Below are 22310 nucleotides of genomic sequence, written 5' to 3'. Positions count from 1 at the left end.
GTCTGCGAAATGGAAAGAGGCGATGGATAGCGAGATCCAATCCATGTACGATAACCAAGTTTGGAATTTGGTTGATTACGTGCCCGAACGTAAGACCGTAGGGTGCAAGTGGATCTTCAAGAAGAAGACCGACGTGGATGGGAACGTACACACATACAAAGCGCGATTGGTTGCGAAGGGCTTTACTCAAACTCCCGGAGTTGACTATGATGAGACCTTCTCACCAGTTGCGAAGATTAAATCTATTAGAGTGATGCTAGCAATTGCCGCATTTCATGATTATGAGATTTGGCAAATGGATGTCAAGACCGCTTTCCTTAACGGAAAGTTGGCTGAGGATGTTTACATGGCTCAGCCAGAGGGGTTTGTGGATCCAAAGCATCCGAATAGAGTGTGTAAGCTTGAGAAGTCCATTTATGGACTTAAGCAAGCGTCTCACAGATGGAATCTTTGCTTCGATGAGAAAGTCAAAGAGTTTGGATTTGTACGAAGCGAAGACGAATCTTGTGTATATGTCAAAGCCAGTGGGAGTATAATAAGCTTCCTCGTTCTATATGTCGATGACATATTACTCATAGGAAACGACATCCCGACTCTGCAGGAGGTTAAGTCCTGGCTCGGGAAGTGCTTCGCTATGAAGGACCTCGGAGAGGCTTCTTACATTTTGGGAATAAGGATAGTAAGAGAAAGAAGTAAGAGACTAATTGGACTTAGTCAGAATACTTACGTGGAGAAGGTACTAAAACGTTTTAGTATGGAAAACTCAAAGAAGGGAGAACTACCGATACAAGGAAATGCCAAGTTGAGTAAGACTCAAAGTCCGAGTACCGAAGCTGAGATAGCAGAAATGAGCCGAGTACCATACGCTTCCGCAGTTGGCTCAATCATGTACGCTATGACTTGTACTCGCCCTGATGTAGCCTTCGCTTTGAGCATGGTTAGCAGATATCAAGGGAACCCTGGCAAAGCACATTGGATTGCGGTGAAGAACATCCTTAAGTACCTTCGGAGGACGAAAGAATGGTTCTTAGTCCTTGGAGGGAGTGATGACTTGAAGGTGCGAGGGTATAGTGACGCCAGCTTTCAAACCGACAGGGACAACTACCGTTCGCAGTCGGGCTGGGTCTTTACCCTAAATGGAGGAGCAGTGACATGGAAAAGTTCCAAGCAAGAAACCGTAGCTGATTCAATGTGCGAATCAGAGTACATCGCAGCGAGCGAAGCGTCGAAGGAGGCAATATGGCTGAAGAACTTCATTGGTGATCTTGGAGTTGTGCCGGCCATAAAGGAGCCCATGGAGATTTTCTGTGATAACGAAGGTGCGGTTGCCTTGACCAAGGAACCGAGGGATCATGGTAGATCTCGACATATCGACAGAAAATATCACTTCATTAGACATCATGTAGAAGAAGGACAACTCGTAGTGAAGAGGATATCATCAGAAGATAACCCAACAGATCCGCTTACGAAGGGACTGAGTAGGGTTAAGCACTTGCAGCATGCTAGGAGTATTGGGCTGAAGGATGATATTAGCATAGATTAGATAGTATTAGAAACGTATAATAGATAAATGTAATTGACATTTGATGATTAAATAAAGAAGTTTTATTTATGAGTAAAGTTACTATCACATGTTAGTTGTTTAACTATTGTTTCACTTTGCATGTTTTGACTTCCAGAATAATTGAGTTTATTAGGAATAATCGAATTATTCAAATGGTCCACAATCGTTCATATGTTGGGAGTAGATATGAATGAAGATTGTCATGAATTGGTGTGTAGAATGTCTAAATGGTGTTAGATATAGCAAGGGTTGCTGCAACGTTCATGAGTGCTTATGAACTGGTTTTGAGCATTGGAATAAACCCGCGCTTGCTGGAATCACCTTATGGAATACGATATAAAAGGTGATTGCGAGACGATAATATCATATGGTCTTAAAACCTAGATATATGGTTTATTATTTATTAATTGATTGTGCATTGATAATGCGAAAACGCATCAGTAACTTGATGTTATAAAACGCATTGTTGTGTATAGTTGGTTAATGAGTAAGTAAATGCATATAAGTTGAAGTTTATCTGTAAATTTTATCCTAAGAGGGTAGAAGAGATATCTTGGCCACTCGATGATTTGATTTGACTTATGTGCCGGGCCCGGTCAGAACTGAATTGATGTGTTCGATTAAGTTCTATGTCAAATAAATCGAAGATCGAGAAATCTAAATGCTAGACTAACCATTCCATAGGATTGTCAGCATGATATCTAACAGAGGACTATACGATCCCTTATCTGAAGGACAAGATTGATTAGATCAGAGTTGACAGCGTCTTTGAGAGCTACGATTGCAAACCGTATTGTACTTGTATAGTTATTAGACTTATCCAAGTGGGAGACTGTTGGAATAGTGTCTAAGGCTATAACTATATTCGGTGGTGCATGGTCCTTTTGGGTTGCCTTCACCATAGCAACTTGAAGGATGATTTATTAAGAGAGAGTAAATATTATAAGGAATAATATTTAGCTATTTGATTAATATAAGTCATAAATTAATTGGTATTAATTTGGTGACTTAAAGAGATTAATTAAATAAGAGGGTGTAAATTGTCAATTGTTTGATAGTTAGACTTTGGACTATAAATCCATTAGGATACACCTTGGACGGATTCTAAGAGCTTTAGGATAGCTCAAAATCGTCCATAGGGTTATCTATGGAATGGATTTGGATAGCCTTAAGAGAAGATTATCCAATTAGGGTTTAGGGTGAAACCCTTAAGGAGTCTAAAGGTATAAATAGGCCCTTGGGATGTGGAATTCGTGTACAACCTTTCAGAACCTAAAGCAAGGAACCTCTGGTCGAATTCCATCCCCTCTCCTCTCTCCTAAATCATCTTGCTTGCTATTGGTGTTTGTAAACCATTAGAGGAGTGACAATTGTGACTCTAGAAGCTCCAAGACAACCAAGATCAACAAGGGATTCAAAGGTATGATTCTAGATCTGTTTAATATTGTTATTTAACCTAATTAGCCATTAGAAGTCTTGGATTCAAAAGCATGTTTATTAGAAAGCCTAGATCCAAGCAATAGGGTTTTGCATGCGCACATAGGAAAGTTCTTATGGCTAAAACCCAACACTCATCGAGTAAGGTCGCGACTGATGACTCGGATTAATGAATGGACTCGACGAGTCGGTGAGGCGACTCGACGAGTCCATGTTGTTGGCAGAAACCCTAAATCTTTTGCCCCAAGCCATATTTAAAGGCACTTATGGCCTTCAATTGCGACTACCTTTCCCATAAGTGAGAATCCTAGCGAGCTTGAGTGTGTAGAGTGAGAGGAAGAGCTATCTTGAGCTTTTTGGTGTGATAGATCTGGACCCTTCTAGGTCTAGAGAGCCGAGAATATGAAGATTTAGTAGAGTAAACCTTGGGGTTCAAAGTTAGGAAGCATAACCTTAACTAACAATCTGATGAAATAAAATGATGAGAGATAGGTGATGATAGAAAGGTGATGATAATTAGGTAAATAGATGATGATGAATATGTGATGTAGAATGAAAGGAGATACCATAACATTAACCAGCAATGTGGCGAGGTAGTAATCTACCAGAGTATAGATGGTGACCACGAACTATTCTAGACAATCCAGTGGAAACACCAGCATGCCCATAACCTGTAGGTGATGAATTACAATTTCAGGCGATGTTGTAACTACGTATTCATGCGATGATACTCTAACCCCTTACTATGAATTACGAGTTCAGACGATGTTGTAACTAAATATTCATGGGATGTCACAAATTTTGCATGCCAAACCAATGGTCAAAATTCACATCAGTGAGAATGGTTCATTTTTTTGTAAAACCAAAATCAGATTGGAAATTTTGATTTTTTATTTTGGAAAATGTCAAACTATTGGTTTTTTATTTCGGTTTTGGTTTTTTGTTTTTTTTTTTTTAAATATATTTTCATGGTTTTCTTTTTTTTTTTTTTTTAATTTTTTTTATTTAATAGATTTCTTCATCAACAAATGTTGCTATAATTTAACAAAATAAATAATTTGGTAAAACATAATACAAGAGGAAGTTTGTTCACATTTAATCATTGAACTTTTTAGAGGGAAACGAAATTTCGATTTTGTTCATATTTAGTCACTAAACTTTTTTTCGTTATCTATTTGCCATTGAACTATTGAAACTGTTCACATTTTACCCCTATGACCGGCAACATCCGGTCATAAGGGTAAAATGTGAACAGTTTCAATAGTTCAATGGCAAATAGATAACGAAAAAAAATTTAGTGACTAAATGTGACAAAACTCGAAAGTTCGTTACCCTTTCAAGTCATTATCCCATTGATTAATAGCTACAAAGAATATGAATAACAAATATAATTCTAAAGCTTAAATAGCACTAAATAGTAAATACATAGAAGAATATATACGGAGGTCCAGCGTATCAGTGTATAACAGAACACTTCTTATGCCATTTTGCATTCCGGAGGAAACCCTTGAGCAAACCTCTTGGAATCTGAACAGTAGTTGTATATCATGTAATTCTTCTGCACCCATTCTAACCTTTCCTGCTTTGTGTTATCCAACTCCTCCGATAGCCATGCCTGATTGCCACCGGAAGATGCAGAGCCACCACAAGACGATTTCCCAGAAGACACCACACAAGCATCGGCCCTAAAGTTTCTGTAGGATGCTGTGAACGGGGCTTGACTCCAGTCGGTTTTAACCAACCCACCCCTGGTCGCCCAATCATCAGCATTCCATAAGCTAGAGTGTATTCTCATGGGCTGATTTTTTGGGAACGGAACTCCAATAGATTCGGAATTCTTAAACTCTCTAATGGGTGTTCCATCAACAGAAAATCTAGAAATGGACAAAGGAAGATCAGTATTTGACATGGGTCATTGTATGTAGAAATTATATAAAACTTAAGATGATACTTACATGATTCGTTGAGGGTTCCAAAGGATTGAATAGGTGTGGAAATCAGCAGTTGGGTCGAACCACAGGTAGAATTGTTGTTCTCTGTTGCCTTTGCCTTGGCTGAATACATTTGTATGAAGAATATAGGGATCACCACTCAAGTTACCCAAGAACTCAAAGTCGATCTCATCCCAGTTCGATCCTTTTGAAGACAACTGCAAATACAATCATAACATAATTAACATTCAAATTCAGTAAACTATTTCACAGCCTAGAAAGTATATATGAAAGATAGCAAGAAACTAACGTAGTAGGCAGTGACTGTGCCTGCGGAGTTGCCGGGTACCAGTTTCAGCTGCATATCGATTTTGCCAAACAGGTACTCGTTTCTTGACTCAAAGCCAGAGCCAGATGATTTATCGAGGGAAAGGGTTAAGAGTTCGCCATTTAGTATTTTACCTCGGCCATCACCCCAAGTGATATCAAACTCATTGTTGAAATCCGCAGAGACTATTGAAATGCTCACTAGAAAGATGAAAAGCAGAAGGAAAGTCGACAGCTTTGAGGTAGAAGAAGAAGCCATTTTATGCGGAGGAATGTTTTGTTAGTAAGTTGAAGATAAAAGACATGAATTGTGTTGTATTTATAGGGTGTGTGTTTGGAGATTGAAGGAAGGTGAGAGTAGGAGGAGTATTTAGTGAAGTCAAGTTGGTGAGAACTTAAAAGTTTTGAACTTTTGATGATAAAACAGCTGGTGTATATTAGGCTTTAGCGTGTAACAATTGTATCTCTAAAGTGGTAGTGAAAGAGACATTTGGTTGTTAAAAAAAATACAATTGACGGATGTCTGTGGATCGGTGACGCGTTTTCAAAAGTGTAATTTATTATTTTAAATTGCATGGCGTTTCATCCGGGATATTCAACCTCGCGCCTCGATAAAATATTGAATACAAAAGGACTGATAATTTAAAAGATTTTACCTTTTAAACATATTTTCCTTTTTTTAGTTACCACTTACCAATCCTAGCTAAAATATCGGGTTTCCAAGTAAGTTCCGTTAACAAATAAGTTTTTTTTTTCTAATTTTTTTTTTCAAAGATAACCACATATTGTTCCGAATTGTCTGGAAAAAATAAATTTTCTAGCATTCTATCATTATGTAACACCGTAAATAGTTTGGTGGATGCTTGATATGTGGAATAGTTTCTGTTATGAGATGGTAAATGTAATGGATATATGTGAATGATATTTTTGATAGATGTTGGAAAATATGGTTTACTTTTTTCCTAGAGGCTAGAGAGGGTATCAATGACCTATATCGGTTAAGGCATCAGAGGTTTTTAATTACCCAAGATAGTAGTCCATGCCGCTTGTTGTCAACTCTATGTTTGCCTAATTGGTAACATCTTAGAACTAATGGTGTAGTTGCATATCATGAATATGGAAATATAATGTTATCTGTGAACATAATGATTCTAAATTTTATCCATGTGATTGACTAGGGTGAGCATAATGCTTGAATATGTTGTTTAAGGTTTATGACATTGGTGCAAGTATAAACATAGTAGTAAAAGAAATGGGGTAAAACCCAAAGTATGTTGCTATTTTTCTAAAATACTGGGATTAGAAAAAATCAAAAGAAAATTATATGTATACCACGAGGTATATACGGTAAGCTAGTTATACACACCTCAATTGTAGTTTCGTGGCCTTTGAAAACTTGAAATAGATGAATGAAAAATGTTTTAAAGTTAATGTATTTGAATAGTTATACACACCTCAATGTAGTTTCATGGCCTTTGAAAACTTGAAATAGATGAATGAAAACGGTTTAAAGTTAATGTATTTGAATAGTGTTTTGAAAGGTAGTACAATGTAAAGAAATGCTTCTTGGGGGATTTTTGCGAGCCCTTCATTGGGAAAAAAGTATTAAAAAAATAAAATGAGACAATCCTTTGTGAACTTGCTTGTGTAGGCGTCCTCAGCTCATCCAGATTATATTGGAAGTTCATGGCATGTATCCAAACTAGGGATGAAAGTAGATCCAAGCCCGGACTGAATGGACCCGAATCCGAAAAACCCGGAACCGGTTAACGGGTTTTTTTAGAACCGGAAACCGGACCGGTATATAGGAACTGGTTCTGGTTTGGTTTCGGGTAAAGTGGGTCTAGAACTGGAAAACCCGGAAACATCAAAGTGGGTAGGTTGAAACCGGATAAAGTGGGTTTAGAATCGGAAAACCCGAAAAAACAGGAATTTTTTGGTAATTACTTACTACTTAGTGGGTTGAACTTTGAAATTTTTTATATTGATATCCCGAATTTGGGGGATTGTAACTCATTAAATATGAAACCAAAATTAACAAAATTATAGTAAAAAATTATGTACAAACTCTAAAATACACTTTGGAAAAAAATCTCATGTCAATCTGACTTTAAACGAATGTGATATACATGTGTTAACATTTTCACACAATACAAAGTACAAAAACAAATAACTGAAAAGTTGAAAATATCCAGTTTTGATATTCCGACTTTAGAGGACAGTAAATCATTGAATGTTAAACCAAAAATGACAAAATTATAGTTTAAAATCATGTATAAACTGTAAACTACAAGTTGGAAAAAGCCACATGTCAATTCGACTTCAAACGAATTAGATATGCATGTTTTAAAACTTTCACCGAATACAAAAAAAACTGAAAAATTAAAAACTTCTAGCTTTGATATACCGACTTTGGGGGACTATAAGTCAATGAATATAAAACTAAAAATGGCAAATTTATAGTCTAAAATCATGTACAAACTCTATACTACATGTTGGAAAACATCGTATGTCAATCGGAGTTGAAACGAATGAGATATGCATCTTTTAAACGTTTAAAAAAAAAACAACAGGTTCCGGCCTTAAAAGTGGTTCCGGTTCCAAAAATCGGTTCCGGTTTTTAGACCCGATTTACCCGGACCCGATGGACCCAAACCCGAATTACCCGGAACCCGGTTAAAGCCAATTTTTGAACCCGGAACCGGAACCGGTTCTATATATTCCGTAACTAACGGTTACGGTTCCGGTCCGATTTTCCGGTTTTAAATCTCATCCTTAGTCCAAACTAGTTAGAAGATAATTAATTTTTTTTTTGCCACAAAGTAATTTGTGTTTATAACTAATTTTTATTTTTAATAAAAAATAAAATAAAATATATCAAACTACCTAATTTATTTTTCTCTATAAAATAAGATCAATATCGATATAGTTTTATGAATATAAAACTTTAATGTAAAATAGGTTGGGATGGTTCGTTATAACGCCCCAAATTCTGGTATATAATTTAATTAAAGTAATTTTCATTCTTAAGGGGCTTACTCGACGAGTCAGTAGCTAGACCCGTCGAGTAGAGACGGGATTTGCACAAGTTTTAAGTGGGGGACTCGACGAGTCCATATTCCTGGACTCGGCGAGTCTGCCAGTCTAGATGAAAACCTAATCTCAAGGGTTTGCACCCTATTTAAACATCTTATGTGCCCCAGGACCGGCCTCCCTCACCCACAAACAGTCCCATACGAAACCCTAGCAATTCTTTAAGCAACCTTGAGTGTTCTGTGCTCTTTGAAGTTTTGGAAGGAGGATCTAAAGGAAAAGAAGAAGATCTAGGATTTTGGGGGTCAATTCAGAGGATATAGAGGTATTAAAACTCGAACCCTTGTTGTTCCTTCAATTAAATCTCCATAAAAGCTAAATCTAGTCACTTTTTGGGCCATTTCTAGAGCTACTAGTGAGTAGGGAGCATGTAGAGATAGAAGAACATCAGATCTAGTTATGCTTGAGCTCCAGAAGCTCAGATTCACCAGCTTTATTAGGCCAAACGCTCATGCAAGCCCTAGATCTACACTCTTGGATTATTTAGGGCTTTTAATCCTCATTTGATCATGCATGCACGTAAAGTTGGAAACTTTACGTGTAAAACCCACTCTAGGAACCCAAATATATGAATTGAATGCCTTGGAATTGATAAAAATCAACGATATAGTTATGTCATGCAAGCGACTCGACGAGTTGTTCATCGGACTCGACGAGTCGAGTCGCGAGTCCCCAAATTTATCCCTTTGAGAGATTACAAGTGGAATTAGTAAGTAGGACGTGGAATCAGTGAAATGGGACACGAACTCAGTAATTGAGGGACTCGGCGAGTCTACGCCCTAACTCGGCGAGTCCAAAGCAATCTTCTTGCCTCAAGAACAGACTCGACAAGTTGTTCATACAACTCGGCGAGTCATAGACTAGACGTGTTCATGAGATGAGGATGGACTCGACGAGTTGTTCATACAACTCGGCGAGTCGGATGAAGTTAGACTGGATGTCATTATCGACGAAGAACTCGTCGAGTCTTTGCTAAACTCGATGAGTAGTAGCGAGTAGTGGATAAGAAGAGAATATAGGGACTCGACGAGTTGACAACCCAACTTGGCGAGTCTGGTCAACTAAATGTTGAATTTGAACAGAAGGTTGACTTTGACCAGGGGTAAAATAGTCATTTTATCCTCAGTTCAGTTATCAGTATCTGATTTAGTGTTTATGGGAATTGTAGCCGGGGAATTCCGGAGTAGCAGTCATCCAGGTTCGGATTTAGCATCTCAGCAGCCAGAGTTCCAGGGTGAGTTTTCCTTCCAGTAGGAACGGGTCTACGGCCACAATGTCGGCCCGTGTAGTTAGCAGTAGTTCCGGACTTTGGTCCAAATGCAGTAGTTCAGTGTGCTTGATGTCTTTGTGATTCACGCATGTCTTTGTGGTATGTGTTCCAAACTTCGGTCCGATGCAATATGCAGTATATGTGTTTATGTTAGTTGATATGTTTATGCTATGCTATGTTATGCTTAGTCAGTTTCTGGACTTCGGTCCGATGCCGGGGACAAGGTCCCAGTCAGTTCCAGATTTTGGTCCGATGCAGTTAGTTCCGGACTTCAGTCCTATGTAGGGGACAAGGTCCCAGTCAGTTCCGGTGTTTGGTCCGATGCAGTTTTCGGACTTTGGTCCGATGCAGAGGGCAAGACCCTGGTTAGTTCCAGACTTTGGTCCGATGCAGTTTCCGAACTCCGGTCCGATGCAGTGGGCAAGGCCTAATAGTTATCTATTTGTGATTGTATGGTATGTGGTAGTTTTGGGGGAGCTCACTAAGCTTTGTGCTTACAGTTTCAGTTTTGGTTTCAGGTACTTCCGCAAGCAAAGGGAAGAGCTCGGGTTGATGGCATCGCACACACCACAACTTCAGTTTTATCCTGGGAGTTTTATTAAGATATTTTGTTATGATTGATACAGTTTTGTTTTGACACAATTACTATGACTTTTGAGTTACTCATTTCATGGTTCTTATTATATATGACATTCGATGATGTGATTTTAGAAATATTAAAACAAAAATTTTTGGGTCGTACTTTTGGGATGTTACAAGTTGGTATCAGAGAGGCACACTTACGGGTGTGACTGGACTCAAACTAGGGAAATAGTAAGAAGATTTTCAAAAGAAAAATGTTTTTCGAAAGGATTTTTGAAAAAGAAACTTAAAAAGAAAAGAGTTTTTGAAAACGAGAAAAGGGTGTGGTGCATGCGATGAGCCGAGCTCAAGTAAGTACTCCCAAATTACCCATACAAGTTTATGTTATGATTATCAGTTTCAGTTTCAGTAGAACAGCATGCTAGGATAGGACTAAGGATCTAGGGATGATGCCTTATGTGCCTGCTATATGTGTTTCAACTTTATGAGAAATTCATGCTAGTATTAAGTAGACAGTAGTAGGATAGCCTGTTTAGGTTATGCCTGATAGTATGAGCTTAGCATTGTACGCTGGTACAAATTCTCGTTATGAGAATATATTTGCTTGAGTAGTTCTTGTGTCCGAATGCTGCTTGCTTTGTGCCTTGTGGGAATCTGAGTGATGGGAGTTAGTCGTTAGGTGAATACGTCACGTCACATGTGATCAGGGTTGAATAATCTTAGAGTGTTGGATTCGGCCCTACTGTGAAACTCTTGTTTGAGTCTAACCATTGTGGGGATGAGTCTTTTACTCGAAGGATTATCGTAGCCTTGTCACATGTGATGGTATTCAGGTAATGGCTAATTGGAATTACAAGGAGGCCTTCAGCAGCCAAGGACTAGTTTGAGTCAGAGATTTACCCTAGGGTAAGCCTAGGATGAGAGTAGCAGAGATCAGTAGCAGTATTAGTGACTTGGTGGAGTCGAGGCAGTTCTTGAGGAAAGTACAGATAGATGTGGAAGGTAGTATGGGCCCGTACTACTGAAAGTAGAGGAACCATACTTGAATCAAGGAAGGCCCAGGCGAGGCCAGGAAACCTATAGTAGTAGCGATCCCTCGAGATATATCAGTGTTTCTGACGTTTGAATTGATGTGTTTTCAGAATGGTGGTTTTACGCCCTAGACCAGTAGGCGGCAGTTCAGGTGCCGGTGAGGGATCAGGATTAGGCTCAGGGGCTGAGCATTTGGATGAGCAGACGAGGGAGTTTTTCTCTTAAGATATTACTCGTATCATACTCGAGCAGACTCCTATGATCTTTGGTTCGATCAATGAGGGTATTTTGGAGTTGATGGATGAGAGCTTGAGCACATTCCGTGCTGAGGTGGCGACCATGATAGGGTTGCGCACACTCACTTTCAGGGAGTTCAGAGCTTGTGGAGCTCCATACTGCCATGGGGCGCGAGACCCCATTGCGAGTACTAGATGGTTGGAAGATGTCGCCAATGCATTCTGCACTAGTAGATGTCCCCAGGGGATAAGGTCAGACTAGCATCCTGCCTTCTGAAGGACAAGGAACGGGATTGGTGGGAGGAGATCGGGCATGTCATCGGGGATGACGCAACACTTGATGCAATGACTTGGGCTGATTTTACTACTAGGTTCAGAGCCAAGTTTGCACCGGTTATCGAGGTGCAGCAGTTAGCCAGAGAGTTTTAGGATCTCACCCAGACTATAGAGACAGTGGCGGAGATTACCGCCAAGTTCAGGGAGAGGGATATTCTCGTTCCTCAGTATGCAGCTGATGAGGAAATGAAGAAGGCCCGTTATCATGAGATGTTGCAAAGTGATATCCGCCAGTTTGTGAGCTGATCCAGCTGTAAAACGCTGGATGACATGATTACTAGGGCTTGTGAGAGAGGGATATTGATTTAGAGATGGAGAAGAAGAGGAAGCCAGAGGCGGCATCTGGCACAGGGAGTTCGGGCAAAAAGACCAAGGTATCAGATCACAGATCTAAAGCACAGCAGAGCCACAGTTGGTGTGGCAAGTGTGGGAGATTACACGATGGGGCGTGCAGGGCAGGGAGTCTCGGTTTCTACAAGTGCGGTCGGACCGGGCATATGAGCAGAGACTGTACAGCTACTCCCACCATTACCACAACATCTGATCTGATTTGCTTCCATTGCTATCAGAGGGGGCATAAAAAGTCCCAGTGTCCGAATTTGACAGCAACAACAACAGCAACAGGGAAGGTGGTAGCACTTTCCCCTGCAACATTGAGAATTACAGACGGCCATCAGGGCCAAAGTGAGGCGCCAGTGACGAAGAGTAGAGCTTTTCAGATGACAGCAGAGGAGGCGCGAGCGACTTCTGATGTGGTGTCGGGTATGTATCTTCCTTTTATCTTTTTATTGTTATGGATTGTTTTTTATGGTTATATATTTTGTATATGGTCGTTCTTAGTGAACGACATTTCAGCTATAGTGTTGTTTGATTTGGGGGCTACCCGATCATTTGTTTTGCTTGTGCTTAGCAAGAGGTTTAGCAGATCTCCTGGAGAGCTGGATTGTCCACTTGAGGTCGAGATAGCTGATGATAGGACCATTAGGTTCGCGAGAGTGCATAAGGGGTGTTCGCTTCGGTTATTTGATGAGCAATTTTCGGTAGACCTGGTTCTTATTCCTCTGCGACGGAACAAGGTTATAGTAGGCATGGATTGGCTGAGCCCCAATGGGGTAGTGATTGATTGTGAACTACAATTAGTGAGGGTTCACACTGCAGTGGGGGAGAGTTAGTGAGTCAGGGCGAGAGGCCACAACGCGGACCGATTCTCTGTTCAACAACGAGAGTGAGGCGCTACTTTCAGCAGGGTTGCGTGGGGTTCGTCGCCTATGTTTTAGATGCCCGGGAGAAGGGAAACGCGAGAGTTGATGATGTACCAGTAGTACGAGACTACTCGGATGTATTTCCGGAGGATTTGTCTGGGATACCTCTGGAGAGACAGGTTGAGTTCAAGATTCATCAGACCGAGTAGTTTACCATGGGGAGCCCTGATCCTGTTTGTGAAGAAGAAGGATGGGTCGCACTGTATGTGCATAGATTACCGGGAGTTGAACAAGGTAACGGTGAAGAACCGTTACCCACTCCCAAGGATAGATGACTTGTTCGATCAGCTTCAAGGAGCATCTTGGTTTTCCAAGATTGATCTGTGCTCCGGTTATCATCAGATGCGGGTCAAGGGTGAGGATGTTTAGAAGACAACTTTTAGGACCCGTTATGGTCATTATGAGTTTGTGGTGATTCCGTTTGGGCTCAGCAACGCTCCAGCCGCGTTCATGGATCTCATGAACCGCGTATGTAGGCCGATGTTGGATTGGTCTACGATAGTATTCATTGACGACATCTTGGTTTACTCCAAGACTAAGGAGCAGCACGAGGAGCACCTGAGAGAGGTGCTAGAGATGTTGAGGAGGGAGAGACTTTTTGCGAAGTTCTCCAAGTGCGAGTTCTGGTTGCGCAAGGTGCAGTTCCTTGGTGACCTCGTCAACCAGAAGGGTATTCGACTAGATCCGACCATGATCGAGGTCGTGATGCAGTGGGAGGTCCCGAGGTCTCCATATGAGATTCGGAGCTTCCTAGGTTTGGCAGGGTACTATCGGAGATTCATTCAGGATTTCTCCAATATAGTAGTTCCGCTCACCCGACTGGCTAGGAAGTCGGTAGTGTTTTGATGGGGGCCTAAGCAGCAGGTATCATTTGTGACCCTCAGACAGTGATTGTGTGAGGCATTGATTCTTACCCTACTTGTAACACCCAAAAATTCAAGCCAAATTTAAACTTTCAAAACATGTCGAATTCATCAAAACATTACAACTTTGTTTTCAAAATACATTTATATAAGAGTTTTCCCAGAAACATAACATAATAGGAGGAGCTGTACGATCATGCCTTCGCCTTGCCACGATCCCCTGATGTACCTGAAACAATAAACTGAAACTGTAAGCCCGAGAGCTTAGTGAGTTGCCCCCAAAATACCGATACACATATACTCCACATAACCATGTCACACCATAACATATCATAACAAACTGAGCAGAACAGCACATAACGGGTCCACAACTTAACAGACTGGAATACCCCTGGGCCCACAGTGTGAGTCTGGAATGCCTACCGGGCCCTCAGCTCACATCTGGATTGCCACCGAGCCCTCAGTACGAGTCTGGAATGCCTACCGGGCCCTCAGCTCGTATCTGGAATGCTCCCAAGTCCTCAGTATGAGTCTGGAATGCCTACCGGGCCCTCAACTAATATCTAGAATACTCTAGGGTTTGTTGGCTACCGCACAGAGTAGTACGACCTCAACCCATCCCACATAACATATCAACATGTAACAGATAATGCACATACATGCAATCAATTAGTATCACAGGTAGTCCTACAGGCTTACCCTCTAGTGTTTCAACTAGCATGCATAACTAACTCATACTCAACATAATACAACTACTACGATATCATATCCAATGGGCCGACCTTGGTGCCTTAGACCCCTTAGTATAGTGAGGATAACTCACCTCGCAACTGTCGTTGGAAATAAGAAAGCTCAACTCTCGGGTCCAACACGAACTTCACCACCTATATGTACCATACAACCCTTCTCATAAATCTCCCAATTACCAGAAACCAACAGAATTCAACTGGAGCCGCCTCCGGTTCTTCCTGAATTTGAAAAGCCGTGAAATCATTGATTGGCTCGTTGAGGTTCCCTTTTTAACTCATCGATTTCATACGTGGCCAAGATTTGGAAGAAACCCTAGCCAACTCGCCGAGTCTTCTAACAACTCGCCGAGTTCAAGGCAATCTTCAATGAACTCCCTGAGTTGTTCATCCAACTCGCCGAGTTCATGGTCATCTTCAACGGACTCGCCGAGTACTGCTTATCGAACAACTCTAGGGAACATCCTCTGTGTACCCTTGCGACCCTAACGATCCTATCAGCTGCTATCTCAACCTCAAGTGGACAATCTAGCTCTCCAGGAGCTATGCTGAACTTCTTGCTAAGCGCAAGAGAGACGAATGATCGGGTAGCCCCCGAATCAAACAATACTGTAGCTGAAATGCCGTTCACGGAGAACGACCCTATTCAAAACATATAACCATAAGGAACAATCAATAATAAATGCGGATATAAGGGAAGAAATACATACCCATCACCACGTCAGGAGTCGCTCACGCCTCCTCTGCTTTCAGCTGAAAAGCCCTACTCTTTGCCACCAGCATCTCAGCTCGGCCCTGACGGCCATCTGTAATCCTCAAAGTAGCAGGAGCAGGTGTTGACACCTTTCCTGCAGCAGTTAAACTCGGACACTGGGACTTTTTATGTCCCCTCTGATTGCAATGGAAGCAAATCAGATCTGATGCTACAACGGCGCCAGTAGTGGCTGTACAATCTCTGCTCATATGCCCGGTCTGACCGCACTTGTAGCAGCTGGCACTCCCTGCCTTGCACGCCCATCGTGCAATCTCCCACACTTTCCACACCGATCGTGGCTCTGCTGACTCCTAGCTCTGTGATCTGAACCCTTGGGTTTTTACCCGCACTCCCTGTACCTGGAGCCACCTCCAGCTTCCTCTTTCTCTCCATCTCAAGGTCAATCTCTCTCTCTCTCTCTCTCTCTCTCTCTCTCTCTCTCTCGCCCTAGCAATCATGTCATCCAGCGCTTTATAGATGGACCGGCTCACAAACTGGCGGATATCACTCCACAGCATCTCATGATAACGAGCCTTCTTCATTTCCTCATCAGCCGCGTACCGAGGAACAAGAAGAGCCCTCTCCCTAAACATGGCGGTAATCTCCGCCACTGTCTCTGTATTCTGGGTAAGATCCTGAAACTCACGTGCTAACTGTTGCACCTCAATAACTGGTGCGAACTCGGCTCTGAATCTGGTAGTAAAGTCTGCCCAGTTCATGGCATCCAAGGCTGTGTCATCACCGATGGCATGACCAATCTCTTCCCACCAATCCCGTGCCCTGTCCTTTAGAAGATAGGATGCCAATCTGACCTTGTCCCCCTCGGGACATCTGCTAGTGCGAAAGGCGTTGGCCATGTCTGCCAACCATCTAGTGCTCGCTATGGGGTCCCGTGCCCCGTGATAATCCGGAGCCCCGCATGACTGGAACTCCGTAAAAGTAAGCGTGTGCGACCCCATCATGGCCGCCACCTCAGCATAGAAGGTTCTCAACCTCTCGTCCATGATCTCTAAGATACCTTCCTTGATTGAACCGAAGATCACAGGAGTCTGCTCAAGTATGGTGCGAGTAATCTCTGAAGAGAGAAACTCCCTAGTTTGCTCATCCAACTGCCCGGCCTCCGGGCCTGATCCTGATCCCCTCCGGCACCTGAACTGCCGACTGCTAGTCTAGGGCGTAACACCACTATTCTGAAACACAACATAATAAATGTCAGGAACAATGATATATCTCGAGGAATCACTACTACCACAAGTTTCCTGGTCTCATCTCAGCTTTCCTTGATTCGAGTACGGATCCTCTGCTTCTAGTAGTACGGGCCCATACTACCTTCCACATCTATCCGTACTTTCCTCAAGTACTGCCTTGACTCCACTAAGTCACTATCACTGCTAATGATCTCTATTACTCCCATCCTAGGCTTGCCCTAGGGAATCCCCTGACTATACCCGATCCGATCCTCAGCTGCTGAAAGCCTCCTTGTGATGCCAATTAGCCATCACCTGAATACCATCACATGAGGCGAGGCTCAGATAATCCTTCAAGTAAAAGACTCACCCCTACAACGGTTAGACTCAGACAAGAGATGCGCAATAGGGCTAAGTCTAGCACTCTGAGATTATTCAACCCTGTTCACATGTGACGTGACGCATTCACCTAATGGCTAACTCCCATCACTTAGAGTCCCACAAATCACAAAGCAAGCAACATTCAGACATAGGAGACTACTCAAGCAATTCTATCCTCATAAAGGGGAACTGTACTAGCATGTAATGCTAAGCTAATATTATATGGCATAACCTAAACATGCTATCCTACTACTGACTACTCCATGTTAGCATGCAATTCTTATAAGGCTGAAACATATATAGCATGCACATAAGGCATCCTCCTAGATCCTTAGTCCTATTCTAGCATGCTGTTCTACTGAAACTGAACTGATATTCATAACATAACTTGTATGGGTAACTTGGGAGTACTTACTTGAGCTCTGCTGATCGCATGCACCACACCCTTTTCTCTTTTCAAAGTTCTTATCTTTCTAAAATTCTTTTTACCTTTCTAAAACTCTTTTCTTTCAAAAAACATTTTACCATTTCCTTAGTTTGAGTTCAGACACACCCGGAAGTGTGCCCGAATCCCTCAAACCAAGGCTTTGATACCAACTTGTAACATCCCAAAATATGACCCAAAATTTTTTGTTTGATAATTACAGAAAACATCATGTCAATATCATAAAATAAAGCTCGTACGTCAATATCTCAAAACCATAGCAAAGTATTACAATAAAACTATATCAAGACTGTATCAAATCATATCTATGAAAAGCTAAAACATCTCCCAGGATAAACTGAAGCTGTGGTGTGTGCGATGTCATCAACCTAAGCTCTTCCGTTTACTTGCGGAAGTACCTGAAACCAAAACTGAAACTGTAAGCACAAAGCTTAGTGAGCTCCCCCAAGCTACCACATACCATAAAATAACATATAAACACATATTGGTCCTTGCCCACTGCGTCGGACCGAAGTCCGGAACTGACTGGGACCTTGTACCCTGCATCGGACCGAAGTCCGGAACTAACTGCATCGGACCAAAGTCCGAAACTGACTGCATCAGACCAAAGTTCGGAACTGACTGGGACCTTGTCCCCTGCTTCAAACCGAAGTCTGGAACTAACTGCATCGGACTGAAGTCTGGAAACTAACTGAGCATCGCATAGCATATCATAAACATTTCAACTAGCATGAACACATAAACGGCATACTGCATCGGGTCGTAGTCCGGAACACATAACACATAAACACTGTCTGAGCCACAAAGGCATCAAACATTCTAACTACTGCATCGGACCGAGGTCCGGAAACTACTACTAATTAAACGGGTCGGCATTGTGGCATTTGACCCGTTCCTACTGGAAGGAAACTCACCTCGTACACTGGCAGCTAAATGAACTGTTCTGGAAACCGACTGCTGCTGCTCCGGTATCTCCCCGGCTACAATTTCCATAAATACACTCAATCAATTATTGATAACTGTACTGAGGGTAAAATGACTATTTTACCCCTGGTCAAAGTCAACCTCCAGTTGACTGGACTCGCCAAGTCTGAGGAACTAATCGCCGAGTTCTGTCGAGCAGATTCCATACAACTACATTCGAATCCGCTCTATGGTTCCTAACTCGTAGATCTAAAATCTTGGAACCATCTGAACACGTAAAGTTGCTAACTTTACGTGTAACTACAAAGGAATGAAGCCATCCTACTCAAACACAACTTTACACGGGAAAACTCATCCGACTCGCCAAGTTGCACATACAACTCGTCGAGTTCTAAGGCAAACTTCATCGGACTCACCGAGTTGTTCTTCCAACTCATTGAGTCGACGACTAACTTCATATAACTCGCTGAGTCGTCCTGTGGACTCGCCGAGTTCATTCAGCCCTTTTTCCACATAGGTCTGATCTGAGCCACGCAGCTGCTACAAATCATGGATCTAGACTTCTAAGGCATGTCTTTCACGTAAAGTTGCTAACTTTACGTGCATGCATGGCTTTAAAGGCTTCATATGACCAAAATAAGCTCTTAATGATGTTCTAGGCTCAATGGGACTTTAATCACAACCACAACCAAAACTTTATACTTCTAGCATGCCATGAGTGTCCAAATCTGAGGTATAACCTGGCCACAAGGCCTAATCACATGGGAATTTGGGGGTTTTGGGGTTTAGGAACCACAAATTAGGAACAACATAGATCTATATGATCAATAAGAAAGGTATAGAATTTGATACCAGAAAAGATGGCCAAAAGAGTGTGTATTCTGGATCTACTTCCTCTTCCTTGAACTCCCTAACTTTCTCCTTCTCCTTCTTACTCCAAAGATGCCTTCACAAGCAATAAACACACACATACACACACTAATAAACGGCTAGGGTTTTATAAGAAATGCTCTGAGGGTGATGGATGCCGAAATGGGGGCTATAAGGATGTTTAAATAGGTTGCAAACCCTAAGAATTAGGGTCTCCTCCTGATTGGCCTACTCGCCGAGTCCATGCATGGACTCGCCGAGTAGATCACTTAGAACCCGTATCCAACTCGACATCTACTCAGGGAGTTAGGGCTACAGCTCCCCGAGTAGCTCTTCCTAAAAGAGCATTTACTCAAAATAAATACGTACCAGGAACGGGGCATTATATATATATATATATATATATATATATATATATATATATATATATATATATATATATATATAGAGAGAGAGAGAGAGAGAGAGAGAGAGAAATGTAAACACCTCTATATAAAGCGGGTTCATACCACTTGTAGATGTGTGCTTGAGAGATGTAAGCTACAAATTTCTTCCATAATATGATCTAAATATCTTCTATTTTAACTTTTAGTCCTTATAATCTACAAAATACAAATTTATGTACCGTCAATATCAAATATCTATAAGAATGTGTAGAAAAGTATTCAATATGTGCCTTAAAATATGTATATTTCATCACATATCATATATTATTAATTCATCACACAAGGGCTACCCAATATTCTACTCTATTATCCCTTAGTAATCATGCTCAATTACTATTTAATATTTCAAGGCATATTACTTCCAAACTCCCCACCATGTAAGCATGCAAACATGACATACCAAGTTAAATCATTTTACATCATTAGCATGAAATTCACCTACTTCATAAACAAATGTATTTTCAGAAGCATAACATGCATAAATATCACATACAATCTACATATCCATCTTTCAATGATGAACCTACCCACACACTTCTTAGCAAAACATCATGTTAAGAGTCTAGCATGTAATACATCTTATACTTTTAATCATAGAAAAAAATCCACATTTCCAGCACACATACAATTTATAATCTAGGTACATGCATCCTACAAATAGCTAGGTTTAATATATATATATATATATATATATATATATATATATATATATATATATATATATATATATATATATATATATATTCTAGGATATGAAAATTTCCTAACAAAGTATTGGATTTGCAACATGAGATGACTCACCTTTGTAACCAAAATGCTCCTTCCCACTTCAAGTCCCGTGAACACTTAAGATTATCACAACCTCCCCTATCACAGTTCAAACAATCATATTACTATGTGTTTTCACGTTTACTACTTTCACACATATAGAGTTAGGTGATGTTTGTTTTTTCTTAGGCAAAATGTTTGCAGTCTACGGACTAAGTCTATAGACCTCTATAGCAGAAGAGGTAGACCAAACGTCTGCAGTCTGAAAAAAAAATTGTTTATTTTTTTTTAATATCTGAAGTCTCCTAAATAAACTAAAATGTAAATAAACTAAATTTTTTAACCTACAAAGTGACTTTTTAAATATTTTTATGATTTTGTTATAAATAATTAACAAATTTAGATCAAATTTTATGTATTATTGTATAAAAATGAAAATAAAAATGATATAAATTAACGTATATATTTGATAGAAACCAACAATTTTGGTCGTAAATTTATTCCTAAACGTTGTAATTAGAAATCAAAGAATTTGATATATAAATGGATGGAAATAAACTTCGATTTTTTCAATTAAATCAATTAGAAACGTGCCATAAATATATTTCTAAGAAATTGATGATACTGTATTAAATAATGTTTTATAAAATTTGGCACAAAAAGTATTAAGAATATATTATGATTTTTTTTTCATATTTATATAAACAACTTCAACGACCATTATTGTAATTAATATTTATTTATAAATTTATCAAAAATATTATGTTTGTCTCGTCGAACTTTTTTTTAAGTATTGTAACTTTTAAAAAAAATGTTTATCACTAATAAAGTTGGAATAAATATAAATTCAAAGAAAACTAAAATAAAATAAAATAAACATATATGTGTTTTTTAGGCTAGAAGATGTTAAAAAACCTTGGTCCACATCTACGCCAAGAAGAGGGCGCACATACATCTTTAGGTCTGTAGTCTTCAACAAAACAAACAGTCCGCGAAAACTAATGTATGTGCATGATCCGCGTCGTGCAGACAGAAGAGACTAAGAAGATCTACAAACAAATAATAGACACCACATTAGTATTACAACTAGATGTATGCTTATTTTTATTAAACTTTTAGAATTTCCCTTAACTAAAAAGTTTGTGAATAACTCTCAGCCCAAACTTACTTGTGGGTAAATTCTAGGCGTAATGAATATCATTGTATAAAGTTTATAAAAATCGAGTATGTTTAACATATATGTAGTGTAATGTGCTCATTTTTATAAAAATAAAGGTTTCAAATTAATAAACATATGTACATGTATAAACTTTATGCATATAAATATGCATAGTAATAGTTTGAATCATTGAAATACTATAAAGTGTTATAACGTGTTTGTCATAATATACAACGCCATATGAAAATCGTATATTTTTGTATCTTTTAACACTTGTAGTGTGGACTAGTTATTTCACGATAAGGATTCAATAATATGTATACGAAAAGTTTATATTAGTTATTTGTAACAATATATTAAATTTTTAAATAACATTTTTAATAAAATAGATTTATTTAATTTCGCATAAAGGATAATATATTTGTATAACAAAATATATGGGCACACGTATTCCCTCCCGAAATAATTAAAAAATTAAAAAGGGATCGTAAGCACTCACTCATGAAGCGTGAGCTCGAGTTGTTCGAATTTGAATTCTTGTGAGAAACTTGTCGTGTGAATCGCAGATCCATAATTCTTGATCTTGGAAGTACTCTCGAGACCATTTTGTAACAAATCAAAGTATTGGAGTCTATTTATAGTTTTATTAACCAAAATGGGACTATTTGGTTAAAATAAATAAAAAGTAGGTACAAAA

At 40.0% G+C, this 22310-nt stretch overlaps 1 protein-coding gene and 1 long non-coding RNA gene across 2 annotated transcripts; both read right to left on the bottom strand.

Annotated features, from left to right (window-relative positions):
• Window positions 1-4380: 4380 nt before the first annotated feature.
• Window positions 4381-5567, bottom strand: LOC145012141 (putative xyloglucan endotransglucosylase/hydrolase protein 23). Its single transcript, XM_078970921.1, has 3 exons — window positions 5243-5567; window positions 4957-5150; window positions 4381-4875 (listed from the first exon to the last, which is right to left on the bottom strand). Exons 1-3 carry the CDS (start codon window positions 5516-5518, stop codon window positions 4479-4481), a joined length of 867 nt encoding a protein of 288 aa, XP_078827047.1. The 5' UTR covers window positions 5519-5567; the 3' UTR covers window positions 4381-4478.
• A 14179-nt stretch (window positions 5568-19746) lies between these two features.
• Window positions 19747-21479, bottom strand: LOC145008789 (uncharacterized). Its single transcript, XR_013663636.1, has 3 exons — window positions 21370-21479; window positions 20488-20553; window positions 19747-19842 (listed from the first exon to the last, which is right to left on the bottom strand). It is a non-coding gene; the product is annotated as an uncharacterized LOC145008789 (long non-coding RNA).
• Window positions 21480-22310: the final 831 nt, after the last annotated feature.

Source organism: Lactuca saligna, chromosome 8, assembly GCF_052625555.1.
Source record: "Lactuca saligna cultivar CGN05327 chromosome 8, ASM5262555v1, whole genome shotgun sequence".
Lineage (NCBI taxonomy): Eukaryota > Viridiplantae > Streptophyta > Magnoliopsida > Asterales > Asteraceae > Lactuca > Lactuca saligna.
Note: the sequence above shows the minus strand (reverse complement) of the source record. Positions and strands in the feature narration are given on the sequence as shown.